The sequence below is a fragment of the Tursiops truncatus genome, chromosome 9, assembly GCF_011762595.2.
Source record: "Tursiops truncatus isolate mTurTru1 chromosome 9, mTurTru1.mat.Y, whole genome shotgun sequence".
NCBI classification, from domain to species: domain Eukaryota; kingdom Metazoa; phylum Chordata; class Mammalia; order Artiodactyla; family Delphinidae; genus Tursiops; species Tursiops truncatus.
Window position 1 is genome coordinate 18,097,643 of NC_047042.1, and position 19,187 is coordinate 18,116,829.

The following is a 19,187-nucleotide window of genomic DNA, read 5'->3' on the forward strand; positions in this document are numbered from 1 at the left end:
CCCTGCATTGGCAGGCAGATTCTTAACCACTGCGCCACCAGGGAAATCCCTAAGTCTGTTTTTAAGATTTCAGTTTCACATTGTTTATTGCTGGTATGTAGAAATACAATTGATTATTATATCTTGAGCTTATATCCTGCTACTCTCTTCACTCGTTAGTTTTAGTAGCTTTTTTGCAGCTTCCTTAAGCTTTTTCATGTAGACAATCAGGTTGTCTATGAATAGAGGTATGTTACTGAGTGCAAGTTCATGTCCCCGACACACAGTGAGGCCAGTCAAGCAGAAACGTCGAGTTTGAGAAACCTTTCAAGTAGAGAAAGGTTTATTGCAGGGCTGAGCAAGGAGAACGGGTGGCTCAAGCTCAAAAAACCCCCAAACTCCCTGAGAAATTTCAGCAATGCATTTTTTTAAGGAAAGGTAAGGAAGGGGCATCCCAGGGTATGTGATCAGCTCATGCACAGTTCTCTGATGGGTTGATGATGATCACTCCTTAGGCGGCAGAAAGTCTGGAGGCTACCTGCTCACGATCATCAGGTGGTTAATTTCTAACGTTTGTTGGTGGTTTTAGCATCTGAAAAACTCAGGAAGTATGCATGAGATACTATTATCTGGTACTTCAGAGAGGAGCTGCTGCAGAGGATGTGGGGGAGGGGTCTGTCTTGGGACGGCCCCATAGGCTCCTGCTCGGCTGTGGATAGTTCTTACTTTCCAGTCTGGGTACCTTTTTATTTATTTATTTTGTCTGATTGTGCCGACTAGAGCTTCCAGGCCAGTGTTGAATAGAAGTAGGGAGAGCAGGCATACTTACCTTGTTCCTGATCTTAGGTGGGGGAAGCATTCAGTCTTTCACCATTAGGACTGATGTTACCTGTAGATTTTTCATAGGTGTTCTTCTAGTCCTGCTTTGTTGAGAATTTTCATTGGGAATGCATGTTGGATATCGTGAAATGTTTTCTGTATGTTTGTTGATCTGCTATATAGTTTTTCTTTTTTTTAGTGTTAATTATGGTGAATTACATCTGTTGATTTTTTAATGTTAAACAAGTTTTCATTCTTGGAATAGACCCCACTTGGTCATGATGTATTATCGTTTTTATATGTTGTTTAATTTGAAACATCACCATCAGAGGGCTAAGAAACTAGGGTCAGTGAAAGAAAATGTTACCTAATATTTTTTGCTAGAAAATAGAGACTTTGCTGAAAATTCTTCCAGACTGTTGTCTGTGAGAGAGTTCTGAACTTTCAATTTACTGTTCAAATTGAACCTGTTTTTTGCTCAGCAAGGAAAAGGGAGTCATCTTTATCTTGGCCAACAATTCCCCCAAAACAGCTAAGAAGGATAGTTTCAGAATTGTCTTCTTTGAAGCCTTATAAACGGTATAGGTAGAGATTTAGTTTTAGTTTTTTTGGGTGTGCTTGGGAGATAGGAGTCAGAGTGAACTTAAAAACTGCTTAACAATCCATTCTTGCTCTCATGTGTTTGTAATCCAATCTAACATTTACTTTTTAAGAATAAAAGGAAAACTTTGGGGACTTACCTAGCAGTACAGTGGTTGGGATTCTGCACTTTCACTGCCGAGGGCGTGGGTTCAATCCCTAGTCGGGGAGCTAAGATCTTGTAAGAGTTGTGGCACAGCCAAATTAAAAAAAGAAAAAGAAGAAAACTTTTAAGTGATAAATGCATGATTTTTATATTAAATAGTATAAATAGTGAGGTACAATTGTATCAACCAAAGCCCTAAGTCAAGGGTAGTCCTCAACTGCTGGACCCTAACGGGTTCTCTGCTTGATGCCATCAGCAGGGTCCTTCTGTGGCACTGCTGTTGTCCTGTGCTTCTGTACTGACTGATGGTGAAGAAGCGGAAGGAGGGGGCCTTGTCTAGTCTTTGGCTGGTCTTAGGATTCCTTTTGTGTGGACAGTGTTGTGGGCCACAGGGTATCCTCTGCTAATAGCCATCGTGGCATGTGTTGTTTGCTAAGTTGAGGGAATTGGAGAAGAGTATCCGTTTTCTCTTAATTCCCTGGATGTTGAAGCAGTTGGTGTGGTCTGCCTTGGGGAGATGTGCTCCGCCCTCTGGTAGCCTGAGTGTTAGTTACTGTTCTTTGAGAAGAGATTGAAAAATGTTCGGAAAGACTGTCATTTCCTGTAGAAATCTGGGGGTTAGGATGTGACAATATGTGGACTGCAGATTTGAAATTGTGTACGTCAGATTTTCAAAATAAAAATTAGGATGTGTTTGGGACTTCCCTGGCAGTCCAGTGGTTAAGACTCCACACGTCCAATGCAGGGGGCGTGGGTACAATCCCTGGTCTGGGAAATAAGATCCTGTATGCTGCGCGGCAAGGCCAAAAAAAAAAAACCAACTTAGGATATGTTTAGTGCTTTCAGTTGTTTTTATATTTGTGTTTAAGTTTTACTTTTATGCACCTCTTGTTAGTTGGCCTATTTTCTGGCACAGTATTCTCAGTGTGAGGGCTCTTGAAATAACTGGACTAAGTAATTTCTTTTGTTCAACTTCAGTCCCGTTGAGAAAAGGAAGGGCTGTTCTTATGCTGTGACTACACTGGAAATAGTGCTTGTCTATCTTAGGTCACATGTACACACTCTGGCTGTTCAAGAATTCAAATCTGAAACATAAAATAGCGGTAGAGGTTTCTTCTCTTTATGCATAATTAAATTAGTTTTAAATTTAGAAACCTTCATGTTAGCAATAATATGCAATTAAGTGGTAAGTAGCTTTCAATTAAACTATCAAGTGTTCCTGTTTAGTAAGACCAGGAAATGGTCTTCTGGGTATTAAAAATGGAGTGCATTTCTTACTGGTGCACAGAGTGTGGTGGTCTTTGGAGTCAGACCCAGTTTGCAGCCCTGAACTGACTACTTACTATCTCTGAGACTTTTGCCCACTTCAGCAGTGTAGAAATAATAACACATGTTGTAAGAAACAGTAGACCTGAGTGTTTCCTAAATACTTTGTGCTGTGAAATGTGGCTAATTCCTTGAAGAAATGGTTTTGTGAGCAGACCTGTCTGGAATTTGTAGCATCCTGTTTTCTTGGAGGTTCCCACTGTGTGTTAAGACACTGGGCTCTGAGAACCACTTTGGTCAAGAAATCTGCTTGCTTTGTTCAGCTAAGCATTTCCCAGGCAGAACTTCTCCCTTCTTCCTTCCCCGCCCCTGCTCCCTCCCCGTGTGGGAAGTCTGCAGCATGTTTCAGTTTACTTTTGTTTCATGGATCCTGGTTTTGAAAAGAAAGTGCTTAGCACAGTATCCCAAATTTTACTTGAATAATGGTAGATTTCTTTTCGTCCTTTTCATTGTTAATTTGAATGATTTAAACACTGTTGTGAACTCAGAGCCCACTTTATTTTTGGTTTAGCCTTGTATGTAAGTAATAAGCCATTTTCTCTTCCAGTTTTATTGAGATGGAATTGACTTAAGCACTGTGTGAGTTTAAGCAGTACAGCCTAACGACTTGACATCTATATATTGAGAAATGATTACCACAATAAGTTTAGTTAACACCCATTCATTCATTTAATAATTTGCTATATTTTATTCCTAATTTACTATTTCAGTTATGTCTTTTGCCCAAATTGTTGTTATAGACCTTGATATTAAAATCCAGGAAAAGCAAGTGTGGTATGAGAGTAAGAATCATAGAAAGTTAGTATCTGGTCAAATTCCTGCTTTACTAATTCAACACAGTTTAAATATTCATCAGCATTCATAATACTTCTTGAACTGCTACTCCTGGCCCTCTGTTAGATATAGTGGAGGATGTGATTTAGATGCTTCCTGCTTTGAGCCTCTCAACACTAGGCACGAAACATCCATGTCTTTCTTGAGTGATTTGTAAGAATTCTGCAGATGTAAAAAGTGAGAACATTTTTGCAATAAATAGAGCAGTAGATGTTAAAGAATGAAATGTAGAAAAGTATTTTTTTAAGGAAATAATTGGAAGAGATATAGAACGAATAAAGTAAAATAGAAATAAAAAGAATAAAAGAGTAATTTAATATCCAGAGATGTTTGCTGCTAACATCTTATCTTCCCAGACTTTTTCTTGTGTGTTTCACAAAAAATGGTATCATATTACGCATGCTACTTTGTACCCTGCTTATTTTGTTGATGATGTCAAGTGAAGGTCTTTTAGATGCCTGTGAAGCGTCCTTACCTCCCCAAAAGTCAACCTTAACACTGGGTGCTCTCTCTTGCTCTCCAACCTGTTTCCTGGCAGGAGCTTTAGGCTGAGGAAGAGTGGTGAGAGCAGTAAGTTCTTTTGGTGGGTAAAGTGTCATATATTATATAATTCCTTGTTGGCTATGCATAAACTCTTGGTGTATGCGCAACTCTGCAGAGTCCACATCCTTTGTTTCGGTGAGTTGTGTTATACTGACCCCGAAAGATTTGCATTTAACTTGTTGCTTAGAAGAAAAAAGATTGTTTAGAAATGTCAAGAGCTAGAATATACATATTATGTACAGCTAGACTTACAGATAAAACCTCCAGTTATTGTTACAGCGTGCTGGGTGGTTCATTGCTTTTCTAAGTTAAATTAAAAAAAAAAAAGCCTAAAAGAAAGACATAGGGGGCATTTTTCTCTTGATGAAAGGTAGTCTTGAAAAAATGTTGTATTATTAAACATGTTTTTAAATCTGATTTTATTATTTAGAGTTTTATTTAATGGTATCAGGAACTGACAAGGAAGAACGAGTTTCCATTGCTAGTTTTCTGAAATTTAATTTTTTTCTTTCTTTCTTTTAAATAATAAAAGGTGGCTATCATCCAGTGAAAATTGGAGACCTCTTCAATGGCCGGTATCATGTTATTAGGAAGCTAGGATGGGGACACTTCTCTACTGTCTGGCTGTGCTGGGATATGCAGTAAGTGTTCCTTGTCATTCGTGCTTTTGATTCCTGGTCTGGTTCAAAACATCTTTATTTTACAACAAGCTAAGGCTGAGGAGCACACCTGCTTCTGTTGTGGCATGTAAAGCGCACAGCACAGGCCTGCCCCACCCCAGACTTGCCCCTCTCACTTTGAAGTTCATTTGCCTGTCATCTTTAAATATTAATTTTCTTCTGCCTTTATATCTGAGGCTTATTCATTGTAATTGCGCTACACTCGGGTCATATTGTTTTTCTAGTAATTCATCCATACCAGAAAAACATTCAAATATAAAATAATAATGTTTAGGCCTTTCCAGTCAGTGGGTTTCAACTCTTTTTGAAAGCCATGACCCATAATATGAAACTGCATCCTTAGAGTACACGTACACATGTGTAGTGTGTGTGTGAATTGAAACAAAAGTGTTATAATACTTGATCTTAACCATATGTGATGAACTCTGACATCTATCTAGTCGACTTGATTTTTATGAGGACAAAACAAAAACACAAAGCAAAGAAGAGATTGATACATGAACCCACTGCTTTACTGTAACCCCACAATTTGAAAAGTACTATTTTAAAGGAAAGCTTATTGAAAGTCGCTGTTTATTGGAGTTTATTAGAGTTCATTATGATGTCTAGTTTATTAGTCTAGTTTATTAGAGTTATTATAAATGATCACTTCTGTTAAAATTTTTTTTAATGCATTTTTTTTTTAAGGGGAAAAAGATTTGTTGCAATGAAAGTTGTAAAAAGTGCCCAGCATTATACAGAGACAGCCTTGGATGAAATAAAATTGCTCAAATGTGTAAGTACTACAAAAATGTGAATGATATCAGAAAGGTTAATGATGAAATTTCACGGAGGGATTTTTCTGGGTTTTACTAAATTAATTGAATTTATTATTTGTAAGTTCAAATACTGAATCTTTTATTTTTTACAACATTTATTAAACAGTTTTGGTTGGTACAATGGAAATGACTTTCAGTCTTAAACACTTCTGTTCTTGAATTCATTTTTCTCTCCATAGGTTCGAGAAAGTGATCCCACTGACCCAAATAAAGACATGGTGGTACAGCTAATCGATGACTTCAAAATTTCAGGCATGAATGGAATACGTATCCTTTCTGATGGTTCTGTTGCTTCCTAATGGCTGAATTATACTCTAGTTTTTCTTTTTACTTTTAAAAAGTGGAAATATTTTAAGCCCTATACACTTGTGTTTGCTGATTCACTCTCCACATGCAGGCTCTAGCGTCTTCGTGTTATATGATTCTTGAAAGATGAAAGTTTCTTAGTTATAAGGTGAATTGTTCCTTTTGCTTTTTGAATAGGGAGGCCTTAGTTCTGATTCTGGAAAAGAAGTGTGTCCTACAAGTGGAGCAAGGGCATCTCACGACCTCCCTTTCTCTTTTGAGGATGTCAGTTTTAATTGGGCTGCTGTTATATTGTTTGCATGCTTAGTAGTTTTGGGGGAGGGAGGGCTCAGGAGGAAGTGAATGGGGGTAGTGTGGAAGGAGCTCTTATCTTTACCCTCCTCCTGCCCAGGGCATTGGTAAAGGACAGCCCCAGAGGTCGCAGTGACAGCAGAATAACGTGTAGCTCAGAGCTTTTGGCAGAAGCGGAGAGAAGAGATAATGCCTTTAGTTTCCAGAATGCTGTTTCCATATTTTAGTATTGGATCCTCTGAGATAGCCCTGTATGGGCCTGATCTAAGCAATACTTTCATTCCCCAAGGTTCAGGAATACCAAACTGTGTATTCATTATCTTGTGACTGGTGAGTGCCGGGTGTGCGTCAAGAGCCAGGCTCTTCTCCTCCTTCCTGATCTTTTATTCTTTCCTTTATCATGTTTGGAACAGATCCAAAATTTTGATATTTGACCTGTTCAAGCTCCAGAACCTGAGGACAAAGCCTTCTCCCAGCTTACACCCCAGAATGACAGCCTGTTTCTGCATCTACTAAGACTTAATCCCATAGGGAAGCACTTTCTTCACACCCTATGTATTTGTGGAGCTTTTTATATTTCTTCTAGAGATCAGATTTGAGGATACTAGCAAGTTCTGGTGACTGCTGATGTTACCTCACCCTTTGCCTCAAGATCCTTTCTGCTAGCTGCAAAGTACATTTTCCCCTCTTGATCGATAGAAAGATAGAGCTGGTCCTTCTCTGCGCCTGGTCTCCAAGTGAGCCTGTTTGTTTATGTGCAGGCAGGGTAGCCCTTCCTCTTGCATCAGATCTGGGAGGCAGTTCTTAAGACAGCTGATAGAGGGTTTCTTTGGAGAAAACACCTGATTTGTAGGTAAATGGAGGGATTTTTTTTTGATATATATTGAATACGTTCCAGTGGCTATTTCTACTGTTAAGTAGTCCAGATATGTGAATGCTTTGAGAACACTCAGGTCATAATTTAGAAGCCATGGGCTTTGGCTCTATGCCTGCTACTAACTTTAGACCTTAGTTGCCATTTTTTTAATGAGCTTGGGAAATAGTAAGGAACTTCTAGCTTTAGATCATCTATGCCTAAGTCTGTAGCACATACGCTGTCCAGTGTCATAGAAATATTTTTCTTATTTTTATTAAAGATATTTAAAGCAATAGTTATTATGATGATGTGGTAGATCCAGATATTGTAAAAAATATTAACTCATCTGACCTTCTTATAGGCCTGTATGTAGGTCTCCAGGGCTGAACAAAATATTCTCAGAGGGTTTCAGAGCCATTTAAAATCTTTCTGTATGAATGACATGAATATATTTATATGAGGGGATTTGGTGGCTCACAGTTCTGGAGGGTCAGTGGTTGACTAGAATTTCTATTAAAAAACAAAACAAAACAAAACCCAGATTTCTGAGATTTCATTATTATAGGTTGGTCTTAATGGCCATGCCATGTCTTGTGATCATACATCCTTAAAAACTTAAAAATTGATCTAGTGACCCAGTGAAAGATACTGTTGAAGGAAAAGATTAAATGTCTTCACTGTGTTTGGTAAATTTCTGTTTTATAAAGTGTTTTATGTGATGTATAGGATAGAAATTTAGGTAGGCAGGCAGGACACTTAAGGCGGGAGAGTTCTCTATTCTTTTCCTCATCAGTTTCTGTGAGGTTTCAGTCCTGCTCATTTTCGTTAAGGCTGATTGTCAGAAGAAGTGTGCTTGAGAGCGTGCGTAAGTGTGGGGTTGAGTCATGACTCTGCCACCTTTGGGTGGTGTCAGGCAGGAGGGTTCTTTAAACTCCCCGAGGTTTACTCTCCTCATTCCTTATGTTGTTATGAGTACACATTAAATCATGTATGGCACATGGTAGGTACTTAGTATATGTTAGATCTTTCTATTTAGGTGAGGAACAGCAAATGACCACTTCTGGTATTATTGATAGTATTGAAGTTGTATTTTATAAAGAAGTAATTGTTTTGCCAAGGGCCACAATGATGCTGCTTTTAGTAATTCCGTCACTGCAGGAAATGTATCCAGAAATGATCCTTAACCCTGTCCCAGATGTCTGCATGGTCTTTGAAGTGCTTGGCCACCATCTCCTCAAGTGGATCATAAAATCCAACTACCAAGGCCTCCCAGTACGTTGTGTGAAGAGCATTATTCGACAGGTGAGGCTTATGACGGCAGCCCCCAGCTCCCAATACCTAACTGGCTAGCCTTTCAACACGAATTCCTGTCTTAAAAAAAGACAAACAAAAAAAAGCATGCACGGGCTTCCCTGGTGGCGCAGTGGTTGAGAGTCCGCCTGCCGATGCAGGGGACACGGGTTCGTGCCCCGGTCCGGGAAGATCCCACATGCCGCGGAGCGGCTGGGCCTGTGAGCCATGGCCGCTGAGCCTACGCGTCCAGAGCCTGTGCTCCGCAACGAGAGAGGCCACAACAGTGAGAGGCCCGCGTACCGCAAAAAAAACAAAAACAAAACAAAACAAAAGAAGCATGCGCACATATATATCTCTCTCTCCAGTTTTAGAAATAAATACATATATTACAGTGCATAACATTTTGAACTTATTAAATCAATTTTGTATTTAGTTAATGATAAGCCATTCTGTCTTGTAAAGGGAGTAATATGTAAATGTCAAGCATATATTTCTTTTGGCATATGGATCTTTTTTCAGGTAAGTGATACAGTAAAATGAGAAATTGTTTTATCCAGTATCATTACTACGAAATGTCCCACTTAGTTCCTTAGAAAATAATACAGAAAAAAACATATAATGTATTGTTGTGTTTATTTGCTATTTCTAAGTATTTGGATGAAGGATAAATGGAAGGTAATTTAAGGAATGTTTAAGTTATATATGGAGTATTGTATTTGTACTTCGTTCAATTGCCTTGACAATAGAAAACCTTCCGTTAGTGTGTGGTTCAGTGTTGATGCTGCAGCAGATACTTATAGAATGGAAGTACACACATATGGAAGATTTCCTTCTAATTAGAAATGTTTACCAGATTCAGTTTTCTGCATGGAACATACCAGTCTTTGACTCATTGCCCTTAGAGCCTAAATTAGGAAAATTGCAGATATGCTTTATTCTGGATTGCCTATTCTGATATAATGGATAATTACCATGCATATTTCTGCAGAGTAGGTAATAACAGGGAGGTTGCTTGGTTTGCTTGAGAAGAGGACTAGTTGGTTTGGAGCCCATTCCTTGTCCCCAGACCCAGAGCTTGAGGTAGACCTGCCTGGGGGTTCTAGACCTGAAATACAGACCTTGATCCAGAATTCTTTTTTTTTTTTAATATTTATGTATTTATTTGGCTGCATTGGGTCTTATCTGCGTCACGCAGGATCTTTTGATGCGGCGAGCAGGCTTCTCTAGTTGTGGCATGCGAACTCTTAGTTGAACCACTGGAATAGAGGAAAGTGTAATGAGTACACCTAAATCTTGGCAATAGACTTAATTTCACATTCTAACTTTGGCACTTACTACTTTGTGACCCTGATCAAATTACTTAACTTCTGTAAGCCTGTGTCCGCATTTGTCACATCAGGATGATAATGCGTAATTTGTGGCTTTATTGTGCAGATGAGTTTGGAGGGACTGCTGATAAAGCTTTCAGCATGGTTACCAGCACAGAGTAGCCATCCTGTCTCCCCAGCTGCATACTCTGAGCACCGGGAGTCCCAGATCACGTATTGTAGGTTTCACATCTCTTTGTAGCTTCCTTCACGTCGTAGGAAGTCAAGAAACGTTTCTGAGAGGTTAGCTTTCCCTAAATGAAAGAAGAAATGTATGTTCCTCTTATTCTTACTGTACAAAGTGGCTGACCTTTCTGGGATCTGAAGGGTTTGCAGATAAAGGTTCCCACTTATTTTTGAAAAGTCGCAGCACAGTTGAATCACTTGCTTTTCCAGGGTTTCCTATACACTGTTATCAATCTTTTGATCAGTTCTTAACTCTCCTTGTTTCGCCCTGGTGACCTTGTGCAGGGTCAGGAAGGGCCATCCTCTGGTTTCTGGTGATCGTGGTGAAGACACCCCTTGCCTCCTCCAGGCTGCTTCTGTGGCCTCAGGCGTGGGGTGTATTTGCCCCCCAGTTTTCATTTCTTTTTCTTTTAAAATCAGCTTTATCGAAGTCTATTTTATGTTTAGCTTTTATTTCTAAAGCCGAAAGAAGAAAAAGGGTGCTGTGTTGTCAGTGTTTGTTATTTGTGGTGCATTCAAGGTGTGCCACAGGTGATGGGGTTTTAAAATGCTGTTGCTGTTCTTTATATTTTTTTAATTAATTAACTTATTTATTTTTGGCTGCGTTGGGTCTTCGTTGCTGCGCACAGGCTTTCTCTAGTTGGGCGAGCGGGGGCTACTCTTCATTGCAGTGCATGGGCTTCTCATTGCGGTGGCTTCTCTTGTGGAGCACGGGCTCTAGGCATGCAGACTTCAGTAGTTGTGGCACGAGGGCTCAGTAGTTGTGGCAGTGGGCTCAGTAGTTGTGGCTCATGGGCTCTAGAGCGCAGGCTCAGTAGTTGTGGCGCACGGGCTTAGTTGCTCCGCGGTACGTGGGATCTTCCCAGACCAGGGCTCGAACCCGTGTCCCCTGCATTGGCAGGCGGATTCTTAACCACTGCGCCACCAGGGAAGTCCCTGTTGCTGTTCTTTAAACGTGGCTTTTATTTTCTTCTGTACTCGAAAGGGTAGCCGATATTTTACTTTTTAAAACCTTATGGTTTAATTCATTGCCCTGTCCAGAAGCCTTGTGAAGAAGTGGCTGCTTGCCGTTAAATGAAGCTTGGTAAGGGCAAGGCTCTGAATTTGGTGACTTTGCTACGATACGTAGGTACAGCGTGTAGCTCTGGATTTTTGAGTTATCATTAACTCTTTCTCTTATCATGCTTGTCACTAACATTTATTATGCTCTTTCAGACATTCACAGTTTTATGTGCTTCCTTTGTATTATGCTGTCTATTCCTCACCACAGCTTTGTGAGGCCAGAGGTGTTCTTACCTTCACTCTGAGGAAGGTGTTAAAAGTTTTCCACAGGCCCCCAGTTACTGTGGGGAATCAAGACTGGAATACAGGTGGTGCAGTCTGGAATCCATGCTCTTGACTGCCGGGTAGTGTGAAATGTCTGCATAGGAAGACTGGGGAGCATTTTAAATGACAGCATGTCTTGTGAAGAGGATGCATTCATGTCTCTGTGGAAATGGTTTACTTCTACGTTTGTCTACGTTTAGTATTTATTTACCATTTAAATGATCTCACTGGTCCTTTTGTCAATGAATGCATTATGATCAAGCCAGTATTGTTCAATTTTAGAATAGAAAATTAATTTTAAGTTGGTAAACATTTTTATGTTCTTGGATTTGATCAGTGTGGTAGTACATATGATTCTGTACTAACTTGGAATTCTCCTCCTCAAAATGTTGGGTATGCAGCTCAGAAATTCGGGGAAGTCGCTCCTTCAAGGGAGTTGAGCCCCTTTCCCAGCTCATTCCTCTGTGCTTCCTCAGCGCTGGGCGCAGTGTTTTATCTTTCATCCTGACGATGTTCACGAGTGAAGTACAGCTGCTGAATTTTCTCATTAGTTCTCACTAGTCAGAGTTAGAAAGAAGAAGGAGCAGAGGGCGATTTCGGGACAGAGCGGATGAGGACAGTGTCCCCTGGCTCTAGTCCTCTGTGAGTGAGGCAGGTATTCGCCACACTTCTCCATTCAGTCTGGCATGTGCTCGTCTGAGCAGCTTGTAGCATTTACCTCCTGTCTGTCCTAGCGAGGAAGAGAGATCCGGTGGGTGCCTTCACTTTCCAGTAGCAAAGCTTCTGGCTTGAGGAGAGCCCTCAGCTGTCTCGCTCCACCCCTGCAAGCATCAGTGTCTCGGAGCAGTGCTGCCTGTCTGGTTCCCCACCCCCACCCCCCGGCGCTGCGTCACAAGGCCTTGCCCCGTCTGCTCGCCCTGTGTCCTTTGTTAAGGTGCCCATGTTGTGACCAGAGTCAGGAGACACTGTGGACAGTTGCTGTCCTTGTGTTCCTCTGTGCATTTTAGAATTTGGGAGGAAGCTCACTCTGGGTGGCCAGCAGGCCAGGGAGACACCTTCAAGTGAAACCTCCACATTAATTATTCCCAACTCCCTCCTTTTATGTCTGCGACAGGACCTATTTCTAGCACGCCGAGGTGGAGAAGAGCCAGTTTATGTTGTTAACACCATAACAGACAGTCTCTGACACGGTTCATAGGTGCCTAGAAGAAACGTTAGAGACTGTGCTGACCAAGCCCTTGTTTTCTGGCTGAATTTGAGGTCAGGGAAGGGGAGCCATAGCTAGTCAGTTCCTGAACCAGAGCACGGTCTCCTGGCTCCCAGCCCGGACTCTGCCTCCAGGTCTGCACTGCTGCTGACTCACACGCAGAAAACTGGCCCCGCCCCGGGGTGTGACCTCCGTCCCCTAAGTGGGATGCAGCCCCGTCAGGGACCCCTCTGTGGCTACGCTGATCGCTGACTCCTGGTCAAGCCGATGGCAGCCCAGGGTCTCTGCAGCCTGTGCTGCCTCCTGCTGGTGAGGCTAAGTATGGTTTGTAGGCAAGAGAGACATACTGTGATAAGACAAGTGAGGCAACAGAGGTCTATCCTGGGGCATGAAGCTTGCTTGATTCATTGATTGTTTTTTTTTTCACAATCATAATTATTCACTGTAAATGGTTGTAAGATTGCCCATCATTATTGTCGGATTCTGGATTCTGGGGTGCTTAATTGCTTTAAGTTCACTGGCTGTGAACAGAAATACTGTTTTTGAAAATAAACCATTCTTCTTATAACTAAAGATTTTTTAAAAACTATATTAGTCTAGAATTAAAAGGATCAGAGTTTTATCAGGCAGAGCCCATTCATATTATAGATGGGGGAAATGAGACCCAGAGAAATTTAATAAGTGACTTAGAAATTTAATAAGTTATGGTTATTAAGTCAGTATCAATAGAAGTCTTCTGACTTAGTTCATTTCTACCATTTAGTTTGAATTTCCTGTGAGCTAGACCGTGTATTTGTGAGTTTTCCATACATTATTTCTAATTCTTACCATATTTCTGTCTAATGGATATGATCCCCCTTTTATAGATATGAAAGTGGAAGCTCAGGCAGCTTAAGTACCTTGCCTAGGGAATGAGTGATTGAGCAGTAATACAGGGGTGGTCTGAGTCCCAAGGTCGTGATTTAACAGTGCGCCATGCTGTCTCTTAACTGTTTCCTTTAAGATTTGTGTTATCTTAATTGACTTAATTTATCCCGGTGATAGTCTGTTCCTTATGTTCATTGTCAGACACAAGCTGTGCTTCTTGAGGAAGGTTAACCCAGTTGAGTGCAACAGCCAGTATTAAAAATCTGGAACCTTAAATTCTTACTGAAGACACTTTGCTCCTCTCAAGTGCCTCATTGTCCTTGGAATTCATTTAACACCTTTGGATACTGGATCAGGTTAACTCTTATCTGAGTAGCTTCTCACACAGTAAAACAACCTAAGAACTATGAAAGAACTAAGGTGGAAAGTTAGGAGCAACTTGTGCGTGGGTGGTGGTGAAAAGATATTTTTGGAAAGATGCTGACATTTTAACTTTGAGTTAATATTTGATGATTGAAATGAAGTTTCAGTTGGAATAATTTAAAACAGTTTAAAGTTTCTAAAAACTCTTAATTCCTTTTACTCCCACAGGCTGGAAGTCATCAGTGTACCTGTCCATTAATTTCTTGTACTTCTCATAATTTCTCTTGTTATTCAGATATAAAAACTCCACATGATATTTCAGTTTGTTGAGAGAAGATACGTGAATGCCAGTGAATAACATACAGGCTCGTTGGATTGTGTTCCCTTCAGGATTATAACCTTATTCTCTATGGAAATATATAATGATCTCTTTCTTCCTATTGGTTCTTTGACATTTTAAACATAATTTAAATATATTCTAATCGAAGTATTATCTAAAACATTCAATATTAATTTTAAGGTAAAAAGTCAAGGCCCAATGGAGACAGGGAACTTCTATTGCTATGTGTCAAACATCTAGAAGGGTGTATGGTCTGTTACAGTTGTTCAGTCAGTGAAGTCATGTAAAAGTATTTCCAAGGAAAAGTTTTTTTAGATATGTGTGGGGATTTTCATCTTGTTTAAGAGATAGGTCTCCCTTTCATTTTCTTCTGAAACCTCTTTCCCTTGACTTACTAATGTTTTGTCGTCTGTTAAGATTGTTTAGCCAGGAACTCAAGGTAGACAGGAGCATTGGGTTTTTTGCTGAGAACTTGTCAGAGCTGATTGATATTATATATCTTCTGCTTGTCTTTTTCTCACTTCCTTGTCTAGTGTTGTCAAGGCCCCTAAATGACTTAAAATGTTTGAATGAGGATGTTTATCAAATGTTAATGTTTATTGAGCTTGTAGAGTTTCTGGTGTATGGGAACATGAACTGTATTTTTTAAATATTTTTTTCCTTATGGAAAGAATTGCAACAATTCCCCTCTAATGGAAATAATTCCAGAAAAACTTTGGCCGTGCATTTAGGTCACCATACTCTGTAATTTTTGTGATATATATGATATGTAAATGATATATATAACAAGTACATGAGTGTCTTGGCGTAGCATTTTCTTTTAGTTCAGTGCTGTAGTGTTGCCTGGATACCAGGGCTATTTAATCCTCCTTTCCTGCGGTATTAAAAATGTACACACATCATTAGCCATTACGGGAATGCAGATCAATGAGATACACACTGCACACCCAGTAGGGGGACTAAAAGAAAAAGACAAGTATTGGCCATGATGAAAAAATTGGAATCCTCGCACGCTGCTGACTGGAGTGTAACATGGTGCAGCCATAGTATAAAACAGTTCGGCAGCTCGTTGAAAAGCTAAATGTAGAGCTACCGCATGACCCAACGACTGCACTCCGAGGCATATACCCAAGAAAAATAAAAAACATATGTCCACACAAAACTTGTACATGAATGTTCATAGCAATATTATTTATAATAGCCATAAAATGGAAACAACTCAGATATTCATCAAGTGAATGAAATGTGGTATTTTCAATGGAATATTATTTGGCATTTAAAGAAATGCGGTATTGATACACGCTACCCTTGGATGAACCTTGAAAGTACTGTGCCAGTTACAGAAGACCACTCTGTATCATTCCACTTATATAAAATGTCCAGACCCAGCAAAGTAGATTAGCGGTTGCCTAGGGCTGGAGGAGTTGGGAGGAGAGGGGGAGTGACAGCTAATGGGTGTACAGTGTTTTCTTCTTTGTGTGATGAAAATGTTCTAAATTAGATAGTGGTGAGGGCTGTACATCTAGAAACCATTGAATGGTACCTTTAAAAGGGTGAATTGTGTGACATGTAAATTATACCTTACTGAAGTTGTTATTTAAAAGAGTATATGTATAGATGCGTTTGCTTCCATGAGCATAAATTATCTCCAGGATGATACACATTGCTTGCTTCTGGGAAAGAGCTGGGATCCTCTGGGGGCCGGGGTGGGAGGAAGATTTTTACTAAGACCCTTTGTATCCATTGTATTTTGTACCTTGTAATGATTTTAACTATTTTACAAACAAATGTTAAATAATAAAGGTATTAATAAGTCATCTCCTCTCTTGATTTCACGTGATCAGGTCCTTCAGGGGTTAGATTATCTACACAGTAAGTGCAAGATCATTCATACTGACATAAAGCCGGAAAACATCTTGATGTGCGTGGACGATGCATATGTGAGAAGGATGGCAGCCGAGGCCACCGAGTGGCAGAAAGCGGGCGCTCCTCCTCCTTCGGGGTCTGCAGGTGAGGGCTGAGCCAGCTTTGTTTCAGTCTGTGCGGGGCATTGAGAGCCTGCCAGGTTGTACACTGGGGGCAGTTGAGTCAGATGTGTATGTATTAGGGGCTTTTGTAAGAGCCTGATGACTAGAAGCCGCTAGACCTTTTTCTTAAGCAGGAAGATGCCCCAGTTAAGTTATACTTTAATGTTAGAATTACTTTGTCCTCCCTTAAAAGGTCATTGAATTCTTACCTGCTGCTTCATCTCCTTGGAACACTGTCCTGTGTTGCCCACTTCTCTGCAGAGGACTGTCTCTTATAGCAAGAGGTCTCATGTAGCCGAAGTTCAGTCGTCAGAGTGCTTCCTTGACTCCAGTGAGCACAGCTACATCAATCTGAGTCTAGCTGGTGGATTTAGAATTAGTTTCAAAAGACTTCAGGGTGGGAGAAGACCAGCTGACTTGAGTATTGGTGTATGTAGTTTAATTTCTGGTTTTCGCAGTGTCGTGGTGGCAGTGAAGTGTGGACGGTGCTTTCACCCTCTCTTCACGTGCTGTCTGCCCTAGTGTGTTGTCAGGCAGGCACGAGGACTGCAGGGCAAAAGCCCTCTGTCTGCCTGGGGCTCTTGGGACATGCACCACTTCTGAATCTCGTTTTCTAACATCAGGGTGTTTTTTAGATCACGGAACCATAGTCTATCAAGCTTCTGACACTGGCCACGTCTGTTCATGTGATTTCTAGAATATTTGCTGCAGTATTGGACTTAACTTTAGTTGTATAAACTTGTGAAATAGTTTTCAAACATAGTTGTGTAAGTGAATTGTTCATTTCATTGTCTTTAAACAAATTTGGTTGGATGACTCTTCTCCATTTTCTTATCAGTCAGTGCTTTGGGATTGTCTGTTTTTGAAATGAATGCGTATTTAATTTTAGATAAGTAAGAGAAATGACTCCATATGAACCACTATGGCTTTGCCTTTTAAGAGCCAATCATTTGTTTGAGTTGGATAAACTTTAGGTCTCTCTGATTCAGAAGTTTTAATATTTAACAGTTGTTGAAGTTGCATAGCCATTAAAAGACAGTAGTTATTTCATTTTACAGTTCAGATTACCTACATAAAGATAAGTATCTATTTCGCTCTAAATGTTCATTTTATTTTGTTTTGTTCTAGTGAGTACTGCTCCACAGCAAAAACCTGTAAGTACCTACACATATACTTATATTCACCTCCATGTCAAAAGTGACTATTCATTATTGAACTTTTCGAATTGTAACATTAGTTTTTGTTTCTTTCTGCAACAATTTTTCATTAAGGATTGTTCGGGGGAATTGGTTGTGCATTTTTTTGTTCCTTTCTCAATCACAGATGTTGTAATGTATTTTAATATAAAAGACAGTCATGTTTATAAATGCTGGGTATCCTTGATTATGTAAGACAATGTTTTGATAAGGGGAAGTGATTTTTGGAGTTGGGGGATAATTAGAGCTGTCCCAAATGCTGTCTTTGTTTTCCTCATGCACTTTCTGGAGTGCTCTTGGCTGGGTCTGGTAAAATGGGAGGTTATAGAGATAGGGTTTTAAGAGTGATTGTTCCCAAAACACTTTATATTATTTCTGATCTGCCTCTAAGTTACCTGTTTTTCTGAAGCTGCTGTTGTGATTTTTTTACTTCCAGGTAGTAGTTAAATATGAAAGAGTATTATCTTTGTGGTCCTGTCAGAATGCTGAGTGTGAGCAAATGAAACAAGCTGTTTGGAATTAAATCCTACCCCAGCGGAGCTAAACCTGGCTTGGTTCCAGTCGAGCATAGAATATATATATATATATATGTATGTCTTGAGTTGATGGGTCATCTACAAGTTTTAAAAGATCTTTATGAACCAAAAGCTTTTGGAAGGAAATGTGCAGAACTTCAGAGTGCTGCCAGCAGCCCTCAGTTTGGAATGGAAGTCTGAGTAGGAGAGGGAGATGTAAGAATTATTCCACCTGGCCTGCTGAGGTCTGCTGTGGTTTGAGCAGCTTGTTTTGATTATTGACTCTGTGAAAGACTGGAGGCTCTGGTTGCCAGTACTTTCCAAGTCAGCTTGCCATGATTGGAGGCAGACTGAAACCATGGCTTTTTCTTTTTTCCCTTTACTTCATGTGCTCATTTTTTACAGTTCCTGCAGTCCTGGCTGTTGATAACGGCTCAGTGTGTGAGACCCAAACACAGACAGTGCTGTTGACCAACAGTGAATGAAATACACCTGGTTTGGCAGGCAGTTGAGTAAGACAGTTAAGGAGAAGGGGACATTGTTACTTTATAGACAGGCAGCAGCACATAAAACTTGCAAGAGGTGCTTCTTGTTTAAAGGCAAGAGTATCTATCTCAGCATATTTAGTTCTTTCTTAGAGTTTAAAGGGGAAAGACTTGCTGCATTTAAGCTATATTCCTCTAAGGCCAAGACCTGGTAGTAGTCCCGTTAAGTGATATTAGCACTGGTTTCTTTTTTTCTGGTTTTGCTGTAACCCTAACCGTGATGTGGATCTCATGTCTGGGCATATGATTTTAATTGAATGCGACCTGAGAAAAACAGCCTGTGTTGGTATTTGCCATGCTGCCAGCACTTACGCTGTTGCATGGTGCTTTAAAAAGAAGCAAACTGACCTGTGGTATTTTCTTAACATGTTGTAGATAGGAAAAATATCTAAAAACAAAAAGAAAAAACTGAAAAAGAAGCAGAAAAGGCAGGCTGAGTTATTGGAAAAGCGCCTGCAGGAAATAGAAGAATTGGAGCGAGAAGCTGAAAGGAAAATAATAGAAGAAAACGTCACATCAGCTGTACCTTCCAATGAGCAAGATGATGAATACCACCCAGAGGTGAAACTAAAAACAGCAGGATTAGAGGAGGCAGCCGAGGGTGAGACTGCGAATAACAATGGTCAGTGGAATCTGGAGACAGGGCTGCATAGGAGCCCAGGAGCTCCCACAGTAGGGACCCGCCCGGTCACCACGCAGGGTGACTTGGTGCTGCGCTGATGCTTCAGACAGGAGGGTGGTTTCTCTCCAAGGCCTTG

General features: G+C 40.4%; 1 protein-coding gene across 16 annotated transcripts in view; it reads left to right on the forward strand.

Moving 5' to 3' along the window:
* SRPK2 (SRSF protein kinase 2) overlaps nucleotides 1-19,187 on the forward strand; it is a 261,992-nt gene that overhangs the window by 214,226 nt on the left and 28,579 nt on the right. For 15 of the 16 annotated variants that reach the window (XR_012334180.1, XM_073810176.1, XM_073810179.1 and 12 more), the window contains 7 exons: nucleotides 4,779-4,887; nucleotides 5,614-5,701; nucleotides 5,924-6,011; nucleotides 8,393-8,499; nucleotides 15,991-16,156; nucleotides 17,302-17,327; nucleotides 18,805-19,051. Coding sequence is in view for 15 of the 16 variants with exons in the window: in XM_073810176.1 (XP_073666277.1) it covers nucleotides 4,779-4,887; nucleotides 5,614-5,701; nucleotides 5,924-6,011; nucleotides 8,393-8,499; nucleotides 15,991-16,156; nucleotides 17,302-17,327; nucleotides 18,805-19,051 (831 nt within the window). In the remaining variant the exon portion in view is untranslated. The remainder of the gene's footprint in view (nucleotides 1-4,778; nucleotides 4,888-5,613; nucleotides 5,702-5,923; nucleotides 6,012-8,392; nucleotides 8,500-15,990; nucleotides 16,157-17,301; nucleotides 17,328-18,804; nucleotides 19,052-19,187) is intronic. The other variant, XM_073810177.1, reaches the window with a different exon arrangement.